At 49.9% G+C, this 18,321-nt stretch overlaps 1 protein-coding gene across 1 annotated transcript in view; it reads left to right on the top strand.

The window, feature by feature from the left end:
- The window catches only part of LOC119705754 (hydrocephalus-inducing protein-like), a 65,490-nt gene that overhangs the window by 7,939 nt on the left and 39,230 nt on the right, over window positions 1-18,321 (top strand). The window contains exons 5-16 of the mRNA XM_038148527.1: window positions 317-521; window positions 3,346-3,478; window positions 4,409-4,508; window positions 5,733-5,851; window positions 7,036-7,259; window positions 9,177-9,244; window positions 11,226-11,458; window positions 12,253-12,353; window positions 13,607-13,742; window positions 14,189-14,353; window positions 15,230-15,382; window positions 17,197-17,435. Coding sequence (XP_038004455.1) covers window positions 317-521; window positions 3,346-3,478; window positions 4,409-4,508; window positions 5,733-5,851; window positions 7,036-7,259; window positions 9,177-9,244; window positions 11,226-11,458; window positions 12,253-12,353; window positions 13,607-13,742; window positions 14,189-14,353; window positions 15,230-15,382; window positions 17,197-17,435 — 1,876 coding nt within the window. The remainder of the gene's footprint in view (window positions 1-316; window positions 522-3,345; window positions 3,479-4,408; window positions 4,509-5,732; window positions 5,852-7,035; window positions 7,260-9,176; window positions 9,245-11,225; window positions 11,459-12,252; window positions 12,354-13,606; window positions 13,743-14,188; window positions 14,354-15,229; window positions 15,383-17,196; window positions 17,436-18,321) is intronic.

The raw sequence follows: 18,321 nt of genomic DNA, 5'->3' as shown, positions 1-18,321 counted from the left end.
TCGGGACTGAACAGGGCTCCTCAGTGTGATCTGAGTGGGTCGCCTGAGCACATCTGACAAATCTCACTGTACATACTGTCACCTTGAGGCCAAATCTCTACAAACACACTCAGAAATAAGGTGTTTTAGGAGGTGCCCAGGAAATCCTCATGCTGCACACATAGAGCTGTCAGGATGTGATAAATGTACTGATCCACAGAACTGCTCATTCAGCTGAAAGCTGTGACACTTTCTTCTGCGACCTGTGGTTTGCTCTGTTCCTTGTGCTTCCATGAGCAACTGAGCTGAGCAAAGACTCCCCTTTGCTTTGTTCCAGGGGAAGAAAGTATCTACACAAACCTCTACGGAGAAGCTGTAGATGTCAACGTTGGGTTGACCACAAATTCCGTGGAGATGAAGAAGACTTTCATCGGCATGTCAAACTACGCAACTGTGTTCATTGAAAACACAAGTAACATCACAGCCCACTTCCAGTGGAAGGCTTTTCCCACTGAGGAAGACGAGAATGAAGAGAAGAGGAGGTTGGTTTGAAAGATACATTTCAGTGACATACATGGCTCGAGACTAAAATTGACGCGTGGCCTCAGGGGGGTGTTGGTGCTTTTGAATGGTTTGGGCCAAGTAAACCATCCCTGGCACTAGAGTGTGTGTCCCTGGGCTTCAGGAGCTCAGCACTTAGCATTCCATTTATACTCCATTTATACTCCATTTATACTCCAACCAACGATGGCATTTTGGAAGGAAAGGTTGGTTGCAATGACTGGATTTCCTCAAGTTCTAATTGGGCTTTTGCCTCTCTAATCTTCTTCCTACATGACCTGCCAACATCCCTAAACAGTTCCTCATTTGCCAGCCTCTCTTTCAAAGGTGATACACCCTCTTTTTTTCCCTTAGTTCCTTCAAGAGCGCCTTGCCCATCCAGGCTGGTTGTCTTCCCCATCAGCTTGTCTTCCAGCACACAGGAACAGTTTGTTCCTGTGCCTTCAAGACTTCTTTCTTGAAGTGTGTCCATCTTTCCTGGACCCTTTTGTTTTTAAGGGCTGTTTCCCAAGGCACTATCCAAATTGGTCTCTTGAACAGGCCAAAGTCTGCCCTCCAGAAGTCCAGAGTGGAAGTTTTGTTGATGCCCCTCCTTGTTTCACCAAATTTTGAGAACTCTATTATTTCACAGTCACTGTACCCCAGATAGTGGTGAACAGATTAAGTTCATTTAGGGAACTAAATTCCCTAATTCATCATTGGGGAATCTCCTGGTGATATCCAGTACCTGGACTCCAGGAAGGCAGCACACTTCCCTGTGGAATGGATCTGGTGGATATACAGGGCCCTCAGCTCCCCTTAGAAAGGAGTCACCTACTACCACTACCCTTCTTCTTAACACTTGAGGCTGTGATCTGTCTGACAGACAAGTGCAACCGAGAGACTCTCCAGACAGAACTTTTCTTTATTGTCATCTGCCTCACCCTCTGGAGCCAGGGTCTCATACCATATTGTGTCAGGGCACCTGAGTAGCTGATGGGGTCAGGATGGAATTTTATCACCTCCCCAGCAGAGACCCATTTCCATTCCCCACTGTCTCTTAGGTATCCTCCTTCTGCCTGATCACAAGAAGGGCAGGGCTCCTGTGGCTCCTGCTGAGCTTCTCTCAGGGTTGGATGGGTATAACTCCACCGGTTTACTTCTGTTCCACTCTCCCTAATGCTCCTCAGCTTTTCCACTTCTTCCTTAGGCTCTGACACTGGACAGAGCAGATAATTCACCTGCTGACACCACATGCAGGTGTCTTTTGCACTGTCCTCTGATATTAACACCAGGCTCACACCCTCCCTGCAGCCAGGGGCCTGGACAGCTCTGTCCTTCCTGGGGGGTTCTGTTTGAGTTAGCACACTCCTGCTGGAAGAAGCAGCAGCAATGGCTTTTTCATCATTTGTAAACCATTGCTGGGGAAAAAAAAAAAGGCAGAAAGAAAGAAAGAAAAAGGCTTGCGCCTCACAACCAGCCAAAAGACACAACCCACTACACAAGGAGGAGGGTGGCTGCACCCTTTCTGCTCAGCCATGCAAAAACTGAAAAAACGCTGGGCCAAAACTGCTGGGCCAAAACTGCCGTGGCAAGCCCCTGTTTTCTGCGGGCCAGGTCGCTCACTCTCCCCAGAACCATTTTAAATTGCCTGCAAAGGACCAGGAGATCGGCCCTTGCCCACTTGAATGGCTGGTGAGAGGGTCCTTTAGTGACCTGGGCTTCTTGGTTCTCCACTGTTCTCTATCTCCTTACACAGTGTCTGACTTCCATACAACCTCTGTGTGTTAAAAGAAAATCCCATTACCACCTCTGGCTACTTCCCTGGGCTATTTATTTCCATTTTTTCCCACTTGCCTGCCTCAGCCTGGACCCCATGTGACCCACTTTCCCCTCAGAAGTAACTGCGTTTCCCCAAAGTAAACTTCAACCTGGTTTTGGTTTTGTAGGGTTTCTTCCAATTACCCCTGTTTTTATGCCAGTTTGTGTCCTAGACTGTCGCCAGAACATTTTGTTCTTCCATGCTTCCAGTCATAGGGATGGGTTTAGCTCCAAGGCCACTGTACTGTCACAGAAGCTTTTGAGATCTCAGAGCAGAGAGGACTTTTTATGAGAGGAGATAATGCAGGACCCTTTCCCTCTCAGGACATTCTACTACCATGCACTGGGATGGGACCCAAAAAGCTCTGGATCATGAAAAGGCCTCTCCAAGAGTTCGCTGTCTCCCTCCTGCACAACAAAGTCCCTTCCCCTCTCAGAGCCTCTGTTTTCATGCATATGAAATCTTGACTGTCACTGGAGGAGTGTGGTGCCTGAATTCATAAATTTCCTTTGGAAGTGCTCTGGGATGCTCTTGTGAAAGGCAGAGTAGGGAACAGGGCAGGTCCAAAATGGAAGAAACAAAGAGTGATGCTGGTAACACGTAGCTGCAAACCCAGCTTTGTCTGCCCTTCCCAGGGAAGTCCTGTTCCATGATCTTTTATCTGCTTCCCCCAAGCAGTTCAGTGGTAGGAAAAGCCACTTGAAGTAGCTGGTGGACTCTTCCTCAGTTTTGGCAGAGGCTTTGAGCCAGGAGGTTCTCGGGAGGGCTGCTGGCTCTGGAAACCTCTCCTGAGCTTGCAAGTGTGGAGTAAAACTTTCTGCTGTGCCAGTGAACAGCAAGTGATCCTCTGATCCATCTGGGACCCCCATGGATTGGGGTCAGCCCTTGCTGGGGAGCTGCTGCTGCTCCTCCCCAAGTGCTTTGTTCTCCTGCAGTCACATTTCTCTTTGCAAATATAAGGCTTATTAAACAGTCTGCTGGCCTTGTCTCTCCCTGGGCTGCAGGCAGTATTTGCTGCAGCCGCCGAAAGAGGTGTTGCTGGAAAATTTAACGGAGGAGAAAAAAGTAGAGAAGGAGAAGGGCTCTTTTGAAGACCCCATGCTGTTCTCTGATGAAATTTTTTTCATTAAGCCAATGGTAAGTGATAGCTGAGAACCTCATTTTCCTCCTCTACCCCCCCCCCCCCCCCCTTTCTGGTGCGGCTGCAGAGCTCAGGGCTCGAGCTCAGGGCACTGCGTGCGTGTCCTTGCAGTGTCACAGGGAGCAGTTATTGTGGGCAGGGGCTCCACCGACACGTGGGGTTCAGCAGAGGCTGTTGGAGCACTGCCAGCTCACACCCTGACCTGAAGCTTGCAATGGCTCCTGGGAAAAGGAGGCCAAATTCAGCCCAAGGTTAATCACAGAAATGCTGATCCCCTCCTGGAACCACGCCTTGCACTATTCCTGAGGCTGCCTTCCAGTGTCGTCTGTGAGCCTGGACACAAGGGTGGAAGGTCTAAATGGCCCTTTTGAGTTCTCCTGCACACAGAGACAGAAAACCTTTTCCTTTTCTGTTTATGCAAGCAAACTGCCACATGCTCCCATCAACCACAGCCCCAGTTCTGAGTACTGGCATTGTGGGAGATGATGCATGCCTGGTGTCTGCACAGTGCAAAATCTCTTCTCATCTTGGAATAAACCCTAGAATAATGCCAACCTCTGCTTTCTTTCAAAACAGGATAAACTAATATTTTTATTTCCAAGGAAGGGGATCATCTTCTCTTTTTACTCCTGTGGCCCACCTAAGGCCAAGTGCACAGTGGCAGTTACATCCCACTGTAGCTGACAGGAGAATGATGTGACAAGAGCTTGTGTCAGAGCAGTAGGAATATTGTGGGGAGTGGGAGCTGATCAGCTGAGCACTGAGAGCTTCCAGTGGTGTGTTGAGCTGGCTTTGGAGGGTTTCCTTGGGCTCCTTGTGTTGTTCACCCATCATTGATGCTCTAAATAAAGGCTTACAGGCCTGTGGTTGAAAACAAGAAACAAGAAGTTTGAAGATAAATGTTTTGCTGTCTCTTTTTGTTGTAGGAGGGAGAAATTGGGCCAAATCGTTTGGCTGAAATCCAGGTGACCTTCAGACCCCTAGAGGCACTAGAGTACCAAAGTATGGCTTACTGCAACATCTCAGGTACAGCTCCTTTCCCCTGCTTCTCTCACCCACAGTGAAGCCGTGGTGCAAGCCTGGGCTCCCGTGTAACTGCTGGGAAGAATCCCTGGTCAGCAGAGCAAGTGCTGGCACATCCCCACTGGCCCTGCAGCTTCCAGGGAGTCTCCTGTGCAAGGCCAGGGCTCAGAACACCCGTGTGTGGGTTACTGATCCCAGAACAGCCCAGGCAGTGAAGGGAGAAGTTTTCATGCCATGGCTTTGCCAGCATTTCCTCAAAGGCCAAAGAGCTACAGAGCAGAACAGCTTCAGTGAACAAGCACTAAGGCCCTCTAGAGACCACTAACCTCCAGGATGGGTCCATTTGACATGGATCCATCATCAGGCAGCAGGAGCTGAGTTAGAAATGTGCTCCCTGACCCTGGATCACTTCCCACTACCCAGACACCACCAGACCAGAGGTGGCTGAGCCCTGCTAAGGCCAGGGTGTTTGTGGAAGGAGCACTCTTGGCCAGCACCTGCTTCTGTCCCTGTGTGGGTATTGTCACCTTGCAGCTCACAGTCTGTGGAAACAGAACACAGTGCTGAGTGTCAGAAGTTGAGGACTTTGGCAACAAAGTCGTGTGCTACTGGGCCAGGTAGTTTAGCAATTGCTGCCCAGCAATTTGCTCTTTATGAGCTTTGTGCCTTCACTGAATGGATTTCAAAGCTCCTCTGAATGCATGGGAAAGAAACCAGAGAATTATAGTATGTTCAGGATGGAATAGACCTTAAAGGTCCTCTAGTCCCCTTCCACTAGACCAGGTAGCTCCAAGCCCCATCCAGCCTGGCTTTGAACACTTGCAGGGCTGGAACCTCGCCCGTGGGGAATCTGCCCCAGTGTCTCACCCCCCCCACCCCCCCCACCCCCCCAGTAAAAAATGTCTTCCTAATGTCTGACCTAAATTTCCTTTCTTTCAATTTATATTGAAAGAAATAACTCCTTGGCCTGTCACTACAGGACATCAGAGATGTTTTAAACTCAGCAGACTGGTGGCTAAAATTGGAAACCAGCCCGAGGAATGGGTTAGAAATTGCAAGTCAGCCCCAAGGGATCTCTCCTGAGGGAAGAGAAGGGTCCATATCTTCTCCTGAAGCAATGAGGAGCTGATTGCATCCCGTTCAGAGTCAGGGACCAGCACTGAGGCAGCCTGGAAAATACAGTGTAACAGAGGGAATTATTGTACTGAAATGCACATCTCTCCCCAGGCCGTGAGAGCAGGCTGCCCCTGCACCTCAGAGGGGAAGGCCAAGGACCCTTGGTTGAACTCAGCTCTCGTTCACTGAACCTTGGGACCATTTTTGTCGACACCTCCCACGTCTGTGAGGTGAGCAGCAGGGCTTGGGATGGATCCTGATGGCTCCTGAGGCGGCAGCAAGCCTGGTGGAGCTGTGGAATTGCTGCCAAGCTGGGCAGTTGTGAGCAGGGAATATTTGATGTACTGGTCAAATCTGGGGGGCGTCTAAAAGGTGTCTGTTGTTCCTGAAGCCCCAGTCCTGGCTTTTGGGCAGCCTTCCTTAGGGATCAGCTGGGAGGCTTCCAGCAAAACAAGCCCTTGACACATAAAAGCCACACTGGGTCAAAAAGCTGCATATTCAGAGGCTTTTGTGGCAGTGCCAGACACAAGGCACCTTTGGACTAGGCTCTTCAGAAGCATTTGAAACAAACTGGCTGCATTTGAGCTTCAGTCGACTGCAAACAGCCTTCAGTCAAGCGGCTCCTGCTTATTCCTGGAAGTCACAGGAAAGCCATCCAGCCTCCTGGCTCAGTGGTGACCCTTGCTAAGGGCTTGGGAGTTCTCTCCCTTGCTGGCCAGTCCCTCACCCCACTTTGGTCTTGGTGCATCTCTGACCCTAGAAAGAGAAAAGTGCTCCTGGGAATAAAGCAAAGGATTTTTCTACCTATTTGCCTCCCCCCACAATAGTGCCAAGTTTACAAAAAATAAAAAAATAAAAAAATCAAGAGAGAGCAACAGAAAGAGGTAGAAAAGGAGGCACTGCATCATGCCACAGACACTTTCAAAAGCTTGGCTGTGGAAGGGAAAGACATGCTGAGTTTTCTTACCAAAAGATGATGCTGTCTATACATTTTGATGTTTAAGCCTCATTATCAATGTATTGTTTTCATGATAGGGGAAAAGGTGAATGAGTAGTTGGTGCTGTTGGAGCTGTGCTAGCTGGGGCAGCAGCAGCTCTGTGGTCGTTCACTACGCAGCTGCAATCACCCCACTCAGGCCTCTCAGGGCCAGGTTTCAATGAGCTTGTGATGCTGACCAGAGGTGGACTGCTCTGTGTCCATGGGTAGCTCCAGGGGGACTCTGCTTTTGTAGAGTTAACCACTGCTTTGCATGAAAACCCAAAGGCAGATACAAAATACAACCCCTGTTGTATTTTTTTGACTTCTGCCATTGAGCAGCACAAAGCATCTTCTGCCTTTTCTGGGTGTTCATTGCATCATTAGACAATAACTCACAAGAAGGGAAGATTCCACATGTATTTCTTGCTTCTGCAGGTGGAACTGATTAACCAGGGAGCTCTTGATGCTCCCTTCGCCTATATCCCGTCAACCACAAATGTGGGCTCCTGCTTCAAATTTCTACCCAAGAAAGGCATCATTGCACCAGGTGGGATCCAGACTGTTGAGATCTCCTTCAGTGCCACCGTGCTGGGGAGCTTTGAGGAAGAATTCCAGTTCAGTGTGGCTGGATCTCCTACACCTGTGATCCTCACCATCAAGTAAGGAGCCTGGGAGCTTGGTGGGCACATCTGTAGCTGTCTCTGGGACATCCCCCACCTACCTCATGTTGGGGTTGAGCAGAGAAAAAAGGTGTTTCCTGAGGTTTTAATCTCTGCTCTGATCCTGGCATTGTCTTAGTGTGAGGATGCCTCCTGCCCTGTGTGGTACCCGGGAGCTGGAATGACTCCTCCCTGCAGGGATCTCCCTCTGCCTTGGGCCATGGCAGGCAGTGGGATGGATCAGCTTTGGGCAGCAGCTGCTCTGGGATGTCCCACCTGAGCACTGAGCAAGGTCCCCAGGGCTTTGGAGATGGGGCAGCCTGGGCAATTCTGCACCAGCAGCAGTGTTTTAAAAACTTCCATTAATAATCCACCCCAAATGTGCAGCAGCAGCCTCACGTCACCTCTCATGGTCATGTTGTGGGGGACAAGCCATGCTCCCAACAGCTGTGCACAGAGTGTTCTGGTGCCTCCTTTCCATCAGCCTTTCCACAGGAAAGGGCTGATGTGGGAGTCAGGGAACTGTGCAACAGGAACTGTCCCAAGGACTTGGGCATCATCCCCTGGGCTGGGGCCATGGCAAGAGATAATCCTGGCCCAGCCAGAGGGAGAAGGGCTGATCAGAGGGGAGGCAGAGCTCAGTCCTCAGGACCACAGCAGCATGAGGGCTTGTCCCTGCTAGCCTGAGCCACGTGCTGCTAGGATAATGTAGTGGAAGCAGAAAAGCTGCTGCTGGCTGCTCTGGAGCTTTGGAGCTAGGCTGCTGCTGTTTGCAGGCACTGGGGCAAGGCAGTAAAGAAATGAAAACAATTTGTAGTCGAGTATACCAATGAGATAAGGGAGATGGATTAAAAAGAACAAGAAAGTTATTACTTAGCAAGAGAAAAGTGGTGAGTAGGTCCGCCCATAGTGAAGAAACAAGTATGTTGGCTTTGTTTTTGGAGGAAAAGTGCTGCTTTTTATTTTGGAAATCAAGAGGGAACCTTTCACCATCAAATAATTGATTCTCCTCTCTCCCTCCCCCAAACTGGTCATGGGATGTTTGTGCATAGCAACTTTGTCCTTGAGCAAGGGCAGGTGTCTCTTGTTGAGATGTGCAGAGCAGAGCCAGTGGCACTGCTGGGAATGCAATAGAAGGCACAGGTCACTGGGCCTTGATTTTTAACCAAAGGGCAGTGTGGGCATGGCTTGGCATCAATCATGAAATAAACTCATGAGTGTTGTGCAGCTTCAAGTGCTGATTTCATTGGATGTTGGTGACTTTTGGAGTCTGTTTGCTGAGTTCAAGCACAGGTAAGGTGGTGTGCTAGATTCAAGACACCCATGTTTGGTTGTTTAAGCTATTGCTCTTGGCTGTGCCAGCTGGTGCACTGCTGACAGGCTGGTGCTTTCCTCTAGGACTCATCTGTCCACTGTGTAGAACTGCTGCTGCTCTTTTCAGAGGATGTGTGGGGCTCCCCTGGGTTCATGTCTCAAAACTCTGTCTGTAATGATTGTGTGGGTCAAACTCTCCTGAGAAAGCTCCTTCATGGGAACAGCAGTTACAGCTAAGAAGTAGCAAAGCAGGAAAGTACAGAAATTTGTGGGGATACCTTTATGTCCATCACATGGCAGATGGGGCAACTGAGGCATGGAGCCATGTCTGGGTGTGTGTTCAGGGTCCTTCATGGGACCAAGCAACTTGGGGGCTTTTCCTGCCTGCCCTGTGCCCAAAGCCCCAGCAGTGGCTGTTGGCTGCTGGCCACTTGGCTGTAGCTGCCTCCTGTCCACACAGGCACTGTGCTGAGCACATGGTGCTGTGTTGATTTGAAACCCACAGTGCCCTGACACCAGGTTTCCTGCCCCCAAACCACGACAGCTGGACCTTTGCAATTCCCTTTAACCAAGCCATTTCCTCCTCTGTCCTCTCAATCACAGGGGATGTGTCTCTGGACCGTGTTTACAGTTTGAAGTTGATGAGCTCAACTTTGGTGAGATCTCCTTTGGTGAGTGTTCCCTGGGCTGGGACACAGCGTGAGGGATCTGTGCATTCCAAAATGGAGCGCTTGAACATAAAAGCATCTGTCACTCATGTTCTGCCACAGCAGCCTCTTCAGGCTGTGAACTCCAGGGCTGCTAGTGCCTCAGGTAGCCTTTTCTCACTGTGAGATCAAACAGAACCAAGGAATAGAAAGTCAGTATTTTCTGGTGTCTCTGTCCTGTTTTAAAAGACAGGTGTCTGCCAAGGAAGGTGGGAATCTTCCTAGAAAGGAAAGAGGATCCCCTCCCTCCAAATTATTATACCTTTGAAATTACATGGCTTCCAGGCAAAAAAATATGGGAAAAGAAATGACAGTTCTTTCCTAGAATATATCAGGACAGCACAAACAAGAACACAGTAACAGAAGTTTCCAACCCACCAGGCAGTGTTTTCCCCCTTTGGTGTAGTTGTGGTCACCGGCAGGAGGAGCTGTGTGGGTCTCGGCAGTGCCGAGCAGCAGCAGGCAGCAGCGGGGAAGGCAGGCAGGTTCGACCCCAGCGCTGAGCTGCAGCCAGGGCAGTGCCGGGGCCAGGCACACAACCTCCCGCAGCAGCCCGCGGCCGAGCTGCGATCCCCGAGCGGGAGGAAGGGAAGCTCCGCTCCCTGCCCAACCTCAGCTCTGACTGCACAGCCGCCCACGGCATCACACCACAACTCCCAAAAAACCCCAAAGGGAAAAGCCCACCCCCAGGGCCAAAACCCCCCAAAAGCCCTATCCCCCTTCCCACACCAAGGGGAATATTCACTACGAAGCCTAAACTTACAGTGACATTCATGAACTTTTTAAGAAAACTAACTGCCTTTCCTGAGCTGCTTCTTCCCCACCCTGCATCACCACTGAGGCATTTGTTAAGTTGCCTTTTGAATAAATGAAACAAGAAAGGCAACAGGTAGAAATATGGTTCTGAAACAGGAGATTCATCCTGCTGAATCCCATTTCATTCCTGAAGTCTTTTCAGCTGAAAGCAGCTGTTGGGTCTTTGCCTCTTTTTAACTCTTGATTGTGGTCTGCATGTGGTGACCTCAGTCTCATTTGAGATTTCTGGGCTGCACCTGCCGTTGTTTGTTCTCCCCATCTGTGTTCCAGTGACTCTGGGTGAGCAGGCCTGGGGAGAAGTCTCCTCCCCACAGAGCTGGCCAGCCCAGCCAGATGTCACTGCAGAGCAGGCTGGGGCTGGTGTCCAGGCTCTGCAGGACATCCCCCACCATGAGTGGCTGTATCTCTGCCTTTCCAGGATGGAAAGCAAATCTCAAAACTAAAGTGGGGTGAACGCTTGCAGGCAGCAGTCACAGTGAGCAGCATGGGTGTGATGTCCCTGTTTGTTGGGTGAGGTGGGACATGGTTCCTAATTGCTAATCTCAAAGCAAGGCTCGGCTGTGCCCCCAGCTGAGTGGGCTCTGAGCTGTCACGTGCTCAGTCTGCTTGGCCCAAACCAAGAGATGCCTTAAGGATCCTGCAGAGAGAAACTGCATCAGGGTGCTTTGCATCGTGTTCTAGTTCCTGATTCCATCCTCACTTTCTTTTGCTGTAGCTTCTTCTCAGTGATGACTCACTGTTTCTATATCTTGAAAAGGTTAAAGTGTTGGCAGATTTAACTGGGAATTTGACAGCTTGAATTTTCAGAGCAAATGCTCGGTCTGGGTGCACACTCATCACCAAGAGATAACTGGTGCTGGTTTGAGGCAGGGGAGGGAGCTCCTCCCCATCAGAAAGAGAGAAGCTTGCAAAGTTCAGCAGGGCTAGGAATGGGCATTTTCAGGCCTGCAGTCTGGAATCAGTGTCAAAGGGAACTAAGTGACGACTGATTCCTCACGCAGCTTCTCGGCGAGCTGTAGTTCAGATAATAAAGAGCTAAACTCCAATCACACTTTCATCCTGCCAGGATATTCACACCAGGAGTCATGCCATAGTGGGTGCCTAAATGGATATTTGTGTCCTTTGCCAGGCTTTCCCTACACGCAGAGCTGTCGCCTCACTAACATCTCCCCGGAGCCTCTGACGTTCAAGCTCCGCATGTCGGACGATGGCACGCAGCCTGCTGTTGACAGCATTGATCAAATACGCAACGACAGTGACCCAGCCTGGAGGAATGGAATTCATTTTTATGTGGAGCCCAGGGAGTTTACAATGAATCCCAGCCACGGGACCATCCTCCCCCAGGGACACCAGGATATCGAGGTACGGGAAGAGTCCAGCCACAGACGCTTCAGCACCAGAGCTGAAGCTTCACTGGAGTGTGGGAGGGCTTTAGCTCTGGTGCCAGCTTTGAGCATGGTGTGAGTGGGAGATCTGCACTGGTGTGAGGCCTCTGCTCGCTGGGTTACTCGGGATGTTCCTCAAGGAGCACTGTTTTTTTTCCAAAATCATACGCTGGGGTCACATACCATATGGTCAAGTACTGAAGCCATTCTTGTGGTTTTGAGAGCAATTTCTGTGATTGCAAGTGGGCAGAGCAAGGATGAGGACAGAAGGTGGCTGTTAGAAATGTCATTGTATAAAGCAATTCACTTTTATTTTTGGTCTCATTTCTCCTCTCCTGAGGAGCAGAATGATTTGTGTTCACTGCAGGGATCTCCAGTGGAGACAAAACACTGCATGCCAGCACCTGCTGGGCCACACTTCACCCTCAGCTTCCTGCTGTAAAGCTGAACTCATTCTGTTCAAGTCAGATTTGCTCTGCATTTATGTCATTGTAGTCAGATGAAAAATTGGCCCCTTAATTTGAATCCAGTGGTGCATAGAGCTTTAGACTAATGTTTTAATGTAGCTGACCTATGCCCTGATAGCAAGGTGCATTTAACAAATCTGGTACTGCCAGAAGGCTTTTGCTACTCTCAGAGACTGTGCATGGACCAGCAGAAGAATGAAGGCAAAATCTGCCCCTTCCTTACCATGAAACAAGAGCTGGAGGATATCACACGTGGGTAATGAGCTTTTGTAAGGAAAAATTTACTGTTCTTCTCTTCCACCAGGTGACCCTGTGTTCCAACACTGTGATGAATTTCTACCGGAAAATGGTGGTGGACGTGGAGGGTATTGGCAAGGGAGCAGCATCATTGGTCATCACAGCCAGGTACCAGCCCTTGCCTGGCCTCCCCCAGGCACTGCCTTGCCCAGGGTTTGCTGGCTGCAGCTGCCAAGGAGAAGTGCTGCTTAATGACCTCATGTTGTGCCAGCTGGACATGAGAACAGCAGTGCTTGGGAAGCAGCCTGTGGTGAAAAGCACCCCTGCTCACAGCCCAGCATGGTCCTGGGCCTTTTCTAAAGGGACCAGGGATGATAAAATATATTGGCCTGAGTTTTGGTGCTTGAGGTGGAACAAATTCCAGAGGGCCTCCTCTTCTTCCTGCAAGAGGTGGAGTTGTGCTGGGTTGTGAGCACTGTGCATTGGTTTGGGACACACCAAGCAGCCTGCTGAGAGTCAGGGTCTGGTTCTGTTAATGAGAGCGTGTGACAGGGGAAAGTGGCTCACAGCAAGAGTGGTGAGGGCAAGATCTTATGAGGGGAAAACAGACCTTGATGTGGCAGGTCAGCTCTAGTTTTTCTCCCTCCCTCTGCTTCCCATTTTGAGCTTTAATGTTCTCAGACTTGTACAGAAAAGTCGTTCTTGCTGCAGCAGAATTCCATCCTGCTATGGTGCTGTGGGCGTCAGTTTAATGACAAGAGGGATGTAGTTCCCTGGTGCTGTTTTCTCTCCCAGGCAGAGCCATGCAGGCAGTGCCTGGGCTGCCATTCTGTAAAGCAAGTGGAACTTGTCAAGCAAGGGGACAGGCAGTGCATGGAGCTGGAGTGAAGGACCAAGGGACTACAGGACCTGGGAGGGGCTGATCAGCCACTCTGTAGGGCAGGTGGTGTCTCGTGGCCTCCAAGGCTGGGGCAAACAGCTGAGTTCTCAGGCAGGGCAACAGCACCATGGGAGAGGAGGGAGTCAATTTTACTGAGACACTAGAGTTGTATGTTCCTTGAGCCTTAGTGAGCACTGATCCTTGTTGGGAAGGCTCCCCCAGAGCTTATGGATCACTGGGACTGTGACAGGAGTCCTTGCAAGCTTCTTGGGTAAAGGAGTGGCTGAGGCAGCTGTGGGACAAAGTGCTCTCTCTGCATGGGGCACTTGGCAGCCTCTGGGTGCTGCCTCTCAGGGTTTGCCCCTCCTTGACAAGACATGCTGGGGTGGGAAGACTTAGGAGGCAATTTATCACTGTAGGGCTGTTAAATGTCTGTTTGATCGTGACAAGTGTGTTATGCTCCATTTCACAATCTTTGGGGGGTCAACGTTCTCCATTCCCTCAGTAGCTCTGATTCCCTTGGGGTCATCTCTTTGCCCAGATGTCTCGTTCCTAAGCTGCGAGTGTGCCCTGAAATCCTGCTATACGATGAGTGCCAGCTGAAGGTGCCGTACCAGAGGAAGTTCCTCGTGGCAAATGACACCGACCTTCCTGGCTGCTACGGGCTGATTCCCCAGGTTTGGCATCGCATCCACCTCCTCCTGTCAAATATTATTGAGGAGATTATTAGGGAAAAAAAGGGTTTGGATAAGACCTTGCTCATTTCTATTCAGTCTTAAAGATCTGCTGAGAACAGGATCCTACCTGAATGTAAACTTTAGGAGGCAGTTTAACCTCCTGAGGAAACAGTTTATGTTCTAGTCTAGTCTTCAGGCTGTTTTCTTGTGGAAGATCTTGGAGGGTTGTGAAAAGCTGCTGCATCCACAGACACCAACGCCTGTGCTGGCAGCCTCCTTGCAGGACCCCCTGACAATGCTAAGCCTACAATTCTTGCATCTTGTTGTGCCTTTTACCTTTGTCCTGGGGATTTTTAAACATGTGTGTAAGTTGCAGTGGATGTTTAAGTAGTTTAAGGTTTCTTCAGAGGTCCCTCTAAAGTTGCATTTGAATATGTCCCTTCCAGGAACGCAGGAAAGACTCTCCTGTGTTTTACTCCAGCCCCAAACCCTGTGGGATTGTCCAGCCTCACAGCTTTGCAGAGATTCCAGTTACAATCGAAGTCCAAACACTGGGCAAGCACTGCACTAACGTTCTTATTGGCGTGTTCGGGGATGAGAGAAACCCACTGGTGAGTGCCAGGGGAGATGTGTGCCTTTGTGCAGCTGCTCCTGGCAGGGGGCAAAGGGCAAAGACAAGGATTCTTCCGGGGTAAACAGGCACAGGCTGCTGTGGGACAGGAGGGATCAGTGGCACAAACAGCTCGTGCCTCACAGGTGGTAATCTCAGTGTCTGACACAGAATGTAGTTTGTCTAAGCTGGAATCGAGGATTGTTTTAGTTAATTAATCTTTAATGCTATTAACTTTGGAAACATCCATTTTAAAATGTCTTGTCATCTCTCTGTGCACAGAAGAGGATGTCAGAAGACTTCTGGGAACCTTGAGCTTTCTGTAAAAGAAAGGAAAGCTGGCATTTGAAGAGTAGTTGGAGAAGGATTTAACTTATATTAAAACATATGGAAATGATGATGCCAAATTCCCTGGATGGTACCAAACATCTGAACCTGGGCCATTGTGGCACTGCATGTCAGTCAGTGAACAGGAAGGACAGGCAGTGCAGGCTGTGCCAGGGAGCCTGAAGTCTGACAAAACAGTTGCTTTCAACTATCAGGCTGCTTACCTTAAAGAGAAGGGTTTCTCCCCACCAGAATAACCAGCTGTTTAACTGTCAGCCTGGTCTTAACTAGAGATTCCTTGTGAAGCTTTTACCTGTGGGCCAATAATTTGTGGTTTGAAAGTTTCTTGTACCTTAATCCTTTTTAATTTGGAGGTGAATATGTAATTTTTTTCTCCCCCAAAAGCCCAGCATTTCAGCTGGAGAGTGGAAGCAGTCCCTAAAGAAACAACTTGAGTGGAGATGAGCTGTTCAAGCTATTTTAGCTTTCCCTTTTGTGGTTTGATTTGGTTTTGTTTTTTGAAATCTTTCTTGCCTGCTTCCTGGAACAGAGACCAGAATTACGGAGCTCTGGACAGCTGGCAGAAATCTACCCAAGTCCAAGGCTGATAGAGTTTGGCAAGATCCCAGCACTACAGCCTACTTCACGAAGTTTTGTGCTCTTCAACGACAGTCTTGTCCCTACAGACTTCAGGATGGAGATTGTGAGTATCTGTGGGGCTGTTTTCCAGGGAAATTGACTGGTCAGTAGCAGCCATGACTTGGTTTTTATATGCAAGATTCCCATATCACCCTGTGTGAGAGGAGGAAAGATACTCCAGTATTCCATTTGAGCAAGGCAAGAGGAACCTGGCTCTGGAGTGGTTTTAGCTGGGGCACCCCTCAGTGAAATCAGGTGCAGAGATGTTGGAGCAGAAATTAGTCTGGATTGTGTTAACAAGTTCTCCCTTAATTTTATGGAAGGTCTTTAGCTTTGCATGTCACAGTTTTGGAGCTCCGTGATCAAGAGAAACCTGTGGTTCCCCAGAGCATGGATTTCACTGTGGTTTCCTTGTTCCATCTACATTTGCTTTGTGCCAAACTGCTGTTGATAGTGGAGAGCAGGGTGCGAGCTCTGTCCTCGGACTGCTCGTGGGGAGGCAATTCTCACACCTCCTGTGGGTCAAGCCAGCTGGGCTGTCCACACAAAGACAAGGGTGGGGGTTGTGCACCCCCACAGCCTGTGATCTCAGTGCCATTGAGGAGCATCTTTGGGGAGCAGCTGCAGGGAAGGGCTGGTTAATACATGGAGGCTGCATAGGGCAGAAGGAGCTGGGGCTGCTCCCCTGGCAGGGGGAGCAGGGCTGGTGCAGCCAGGAAGGGCTGGGCCTGGGGCTGGGTGGGATGTCTGCTGGAGGGGGAGATCTATGAGGGGCTTGAGGTTTGTTCTTCTTCATGCTGGGTGTGTTGAACTTGTGGAGCTGGTTAAAACCTGGTACTAAGGACTTGTTTGTGTTTGTGGGTGAAACATCAGGTCATGTGGGAGAGTCCAGCCACAGCCTTCTGGGCCAAGGAGGAGAGGTGTGAACTTTCCTCTTGCTGCTTTTCCAGCTGTTTGGGGCATAAATGTAACCTTAAAGTGAGGAATTTTTCCAGGAGAGCTTTCCCTGACTCCACAATGGAGTTCTGCTTTCAGCCTCTGCAGGGAGCAATGCACCTTGGCTGGGTGGTCATGGTCTGTAGAGGTTGGGTTTCACGTGCTTGTACCAGGGCTGGAGCTGCAGAGCTGTGTCTCTACAGCTGTGCTGGTGCAAGGCCTTTCCTCCCTCCTTGGGGCAGCTTCCAGCTCTCTTGCCCAATCCGTGAAGTCCATGAGAAACCAGATGACAAGAGTTCTTGGGAAGAGTGGGCCATGCCCACAGAGCACATGCATCCAGTTTTCTTTCTGCTTCCTGCTTTCCTGCTCTGCTGTAAGCATTTGGAGGTGACTTTTCCAAAGCAGAGGGCACTGGGGCACCTCTCTACAGCTGATGATCAGTGGGAAGTGAGGGCTTCAGTCCTTTAGGGGATGTTATGAAGCACTGATAACCCCTTGGGAAAGAATAGTTTGGTGTTGGGGTTTTGCACAACTGGTTTTGCAGAGATATTCTTCAAGCTCTCAGCAGTATCCTCCAGCTGTGTGGTTTCTGCAGTGGGATTTGAGCAGTCCTGGCTTCCTCAGGCCTTGAGCCTTTGTGAGAAGCCAGGAGAGAGAAAGCAGCTTTCTTTGGCACACACTCCAGAGAAACACTGGGGAAGAAACACTCTCCTGAGGAAAAGCATCCCTTGGGTTGGGCAAAACTGGGTTAATTAGGTGAGTCCATTAAAGGAGCGGAAAATACAGGTTGTGTGAGCTCTGCTGTTGCCCAATACTGTATTTTAGGGATTTTAAGCCTTTATGATTTTTATTATCCCCTCTTTAGTCTTTCTTTTCTTGTATCCCACAAGACACCAGGGTGTATAGTTTCCATCCTAAATGCTTATTTTGCTTGTCTTACAGCCTCGCAAACCCCACTGCTATGCCATTGAACCCAAAGAGGGAGTGATCCCTGCTAGGGGTGAGGTGCCTGTGACTGTCACAGCAACCCTGGATGACACCGGGCTTTTTGCTAACCCTGTCCGGCTGTTCATTGGGAACAGCCTTTGGACCGCCTTCGGGCTGGTGGCTTTGGGCACTGGCACCACAATTGTCATAGACAAACCATTCGCCCCGGAGCTCAACTTGGGATACCAATTCAGGTAGGAGATGTCTCCAGTCCCACCTCTCCTCCTGTCTCCACAAGGAGCAGTTTTGCTGTAGTCCTTCAGGCAAGATCTTCTTCAGTGTTCAAAGCCCTGACTCGTTCCCTGAAGGCAGAGATTCCTTTAGAAACATGTGATGGCCAGTTGAGAGTTGTTAGACACCCTCAAAAGCTACTGACAGGGAAACCAGTTGCTAAATTGCCATTGAATTGACTTTAGTTCTCATACACTGATGTCCTCACTTGATCAAGTGATGATTGCAGGCTCCCCCAGAACAAAAGGTTCCCGAAATGGCGCCTGGATGAGGCAGTCCCTCCGTGTGGCTGAGGGACCAAAGGAAGATGGCATCACACCCTTCCCTTCCAAAATGGCAAGCAGGGGCCCTGGGAACAAAGAGACAGGAGGGTGACAACCCCCACCGGGAAGGCAGGAGCAGAGTTCCAGAGGCAGATGGAAACTCTCTGGTTTGTGCGGGGTCGGCACTGCTGCCGCCGCTGCTTCCTTGTGCTGTCGTGGGCTCTGCTGCTGCCCTGCTCTACCCAGGAGCTCGCTCGATTTTTTGCTGCCAGCAGAGTTTGCAAAGTTCACTTCCAAACAGTTTCTAATAGCAAAATGAAGCTTCTACAAATGGCTAGCAGTGCAAGACCAAAGCTACTAAGAACAAGAGAGGCTCTGCTCTCCTGGTTTCCTCTCCTGCAGCAGGCAGACAATTTTTACCAGCTTGCTGGGATCATCCAGAAACTGCCTCTGAGCCGGCTTTTAGAAATGCCTGCAATTATGCCCCCACACACACGGTCCCCAAGGGCAGCATCTCAAAGATTCATTAACAGTTTCAGACACAGATCAATACAAAATGCAGTAACAGTATGAATCACCCCAGACC

The sequence above is a fragment of the Motacilla alba genome, chromosome 11 (genome assembly GCF_015832195.1).
Source record: "Motacilla alba alba isolate MOTALB_02 chromosome 11, Motacilla_alba_V1.0_pri, whole genome shotgun sequence".
Lineage (NCBI taxonomy): Eukaryota > Metazoa > Chordata > Aves > Passeriformes > Motacillidae > Motacilla > Motacilla alba.
This window is presented reverse-complemented; position numbering and strand designations above follow the sequence as displayed.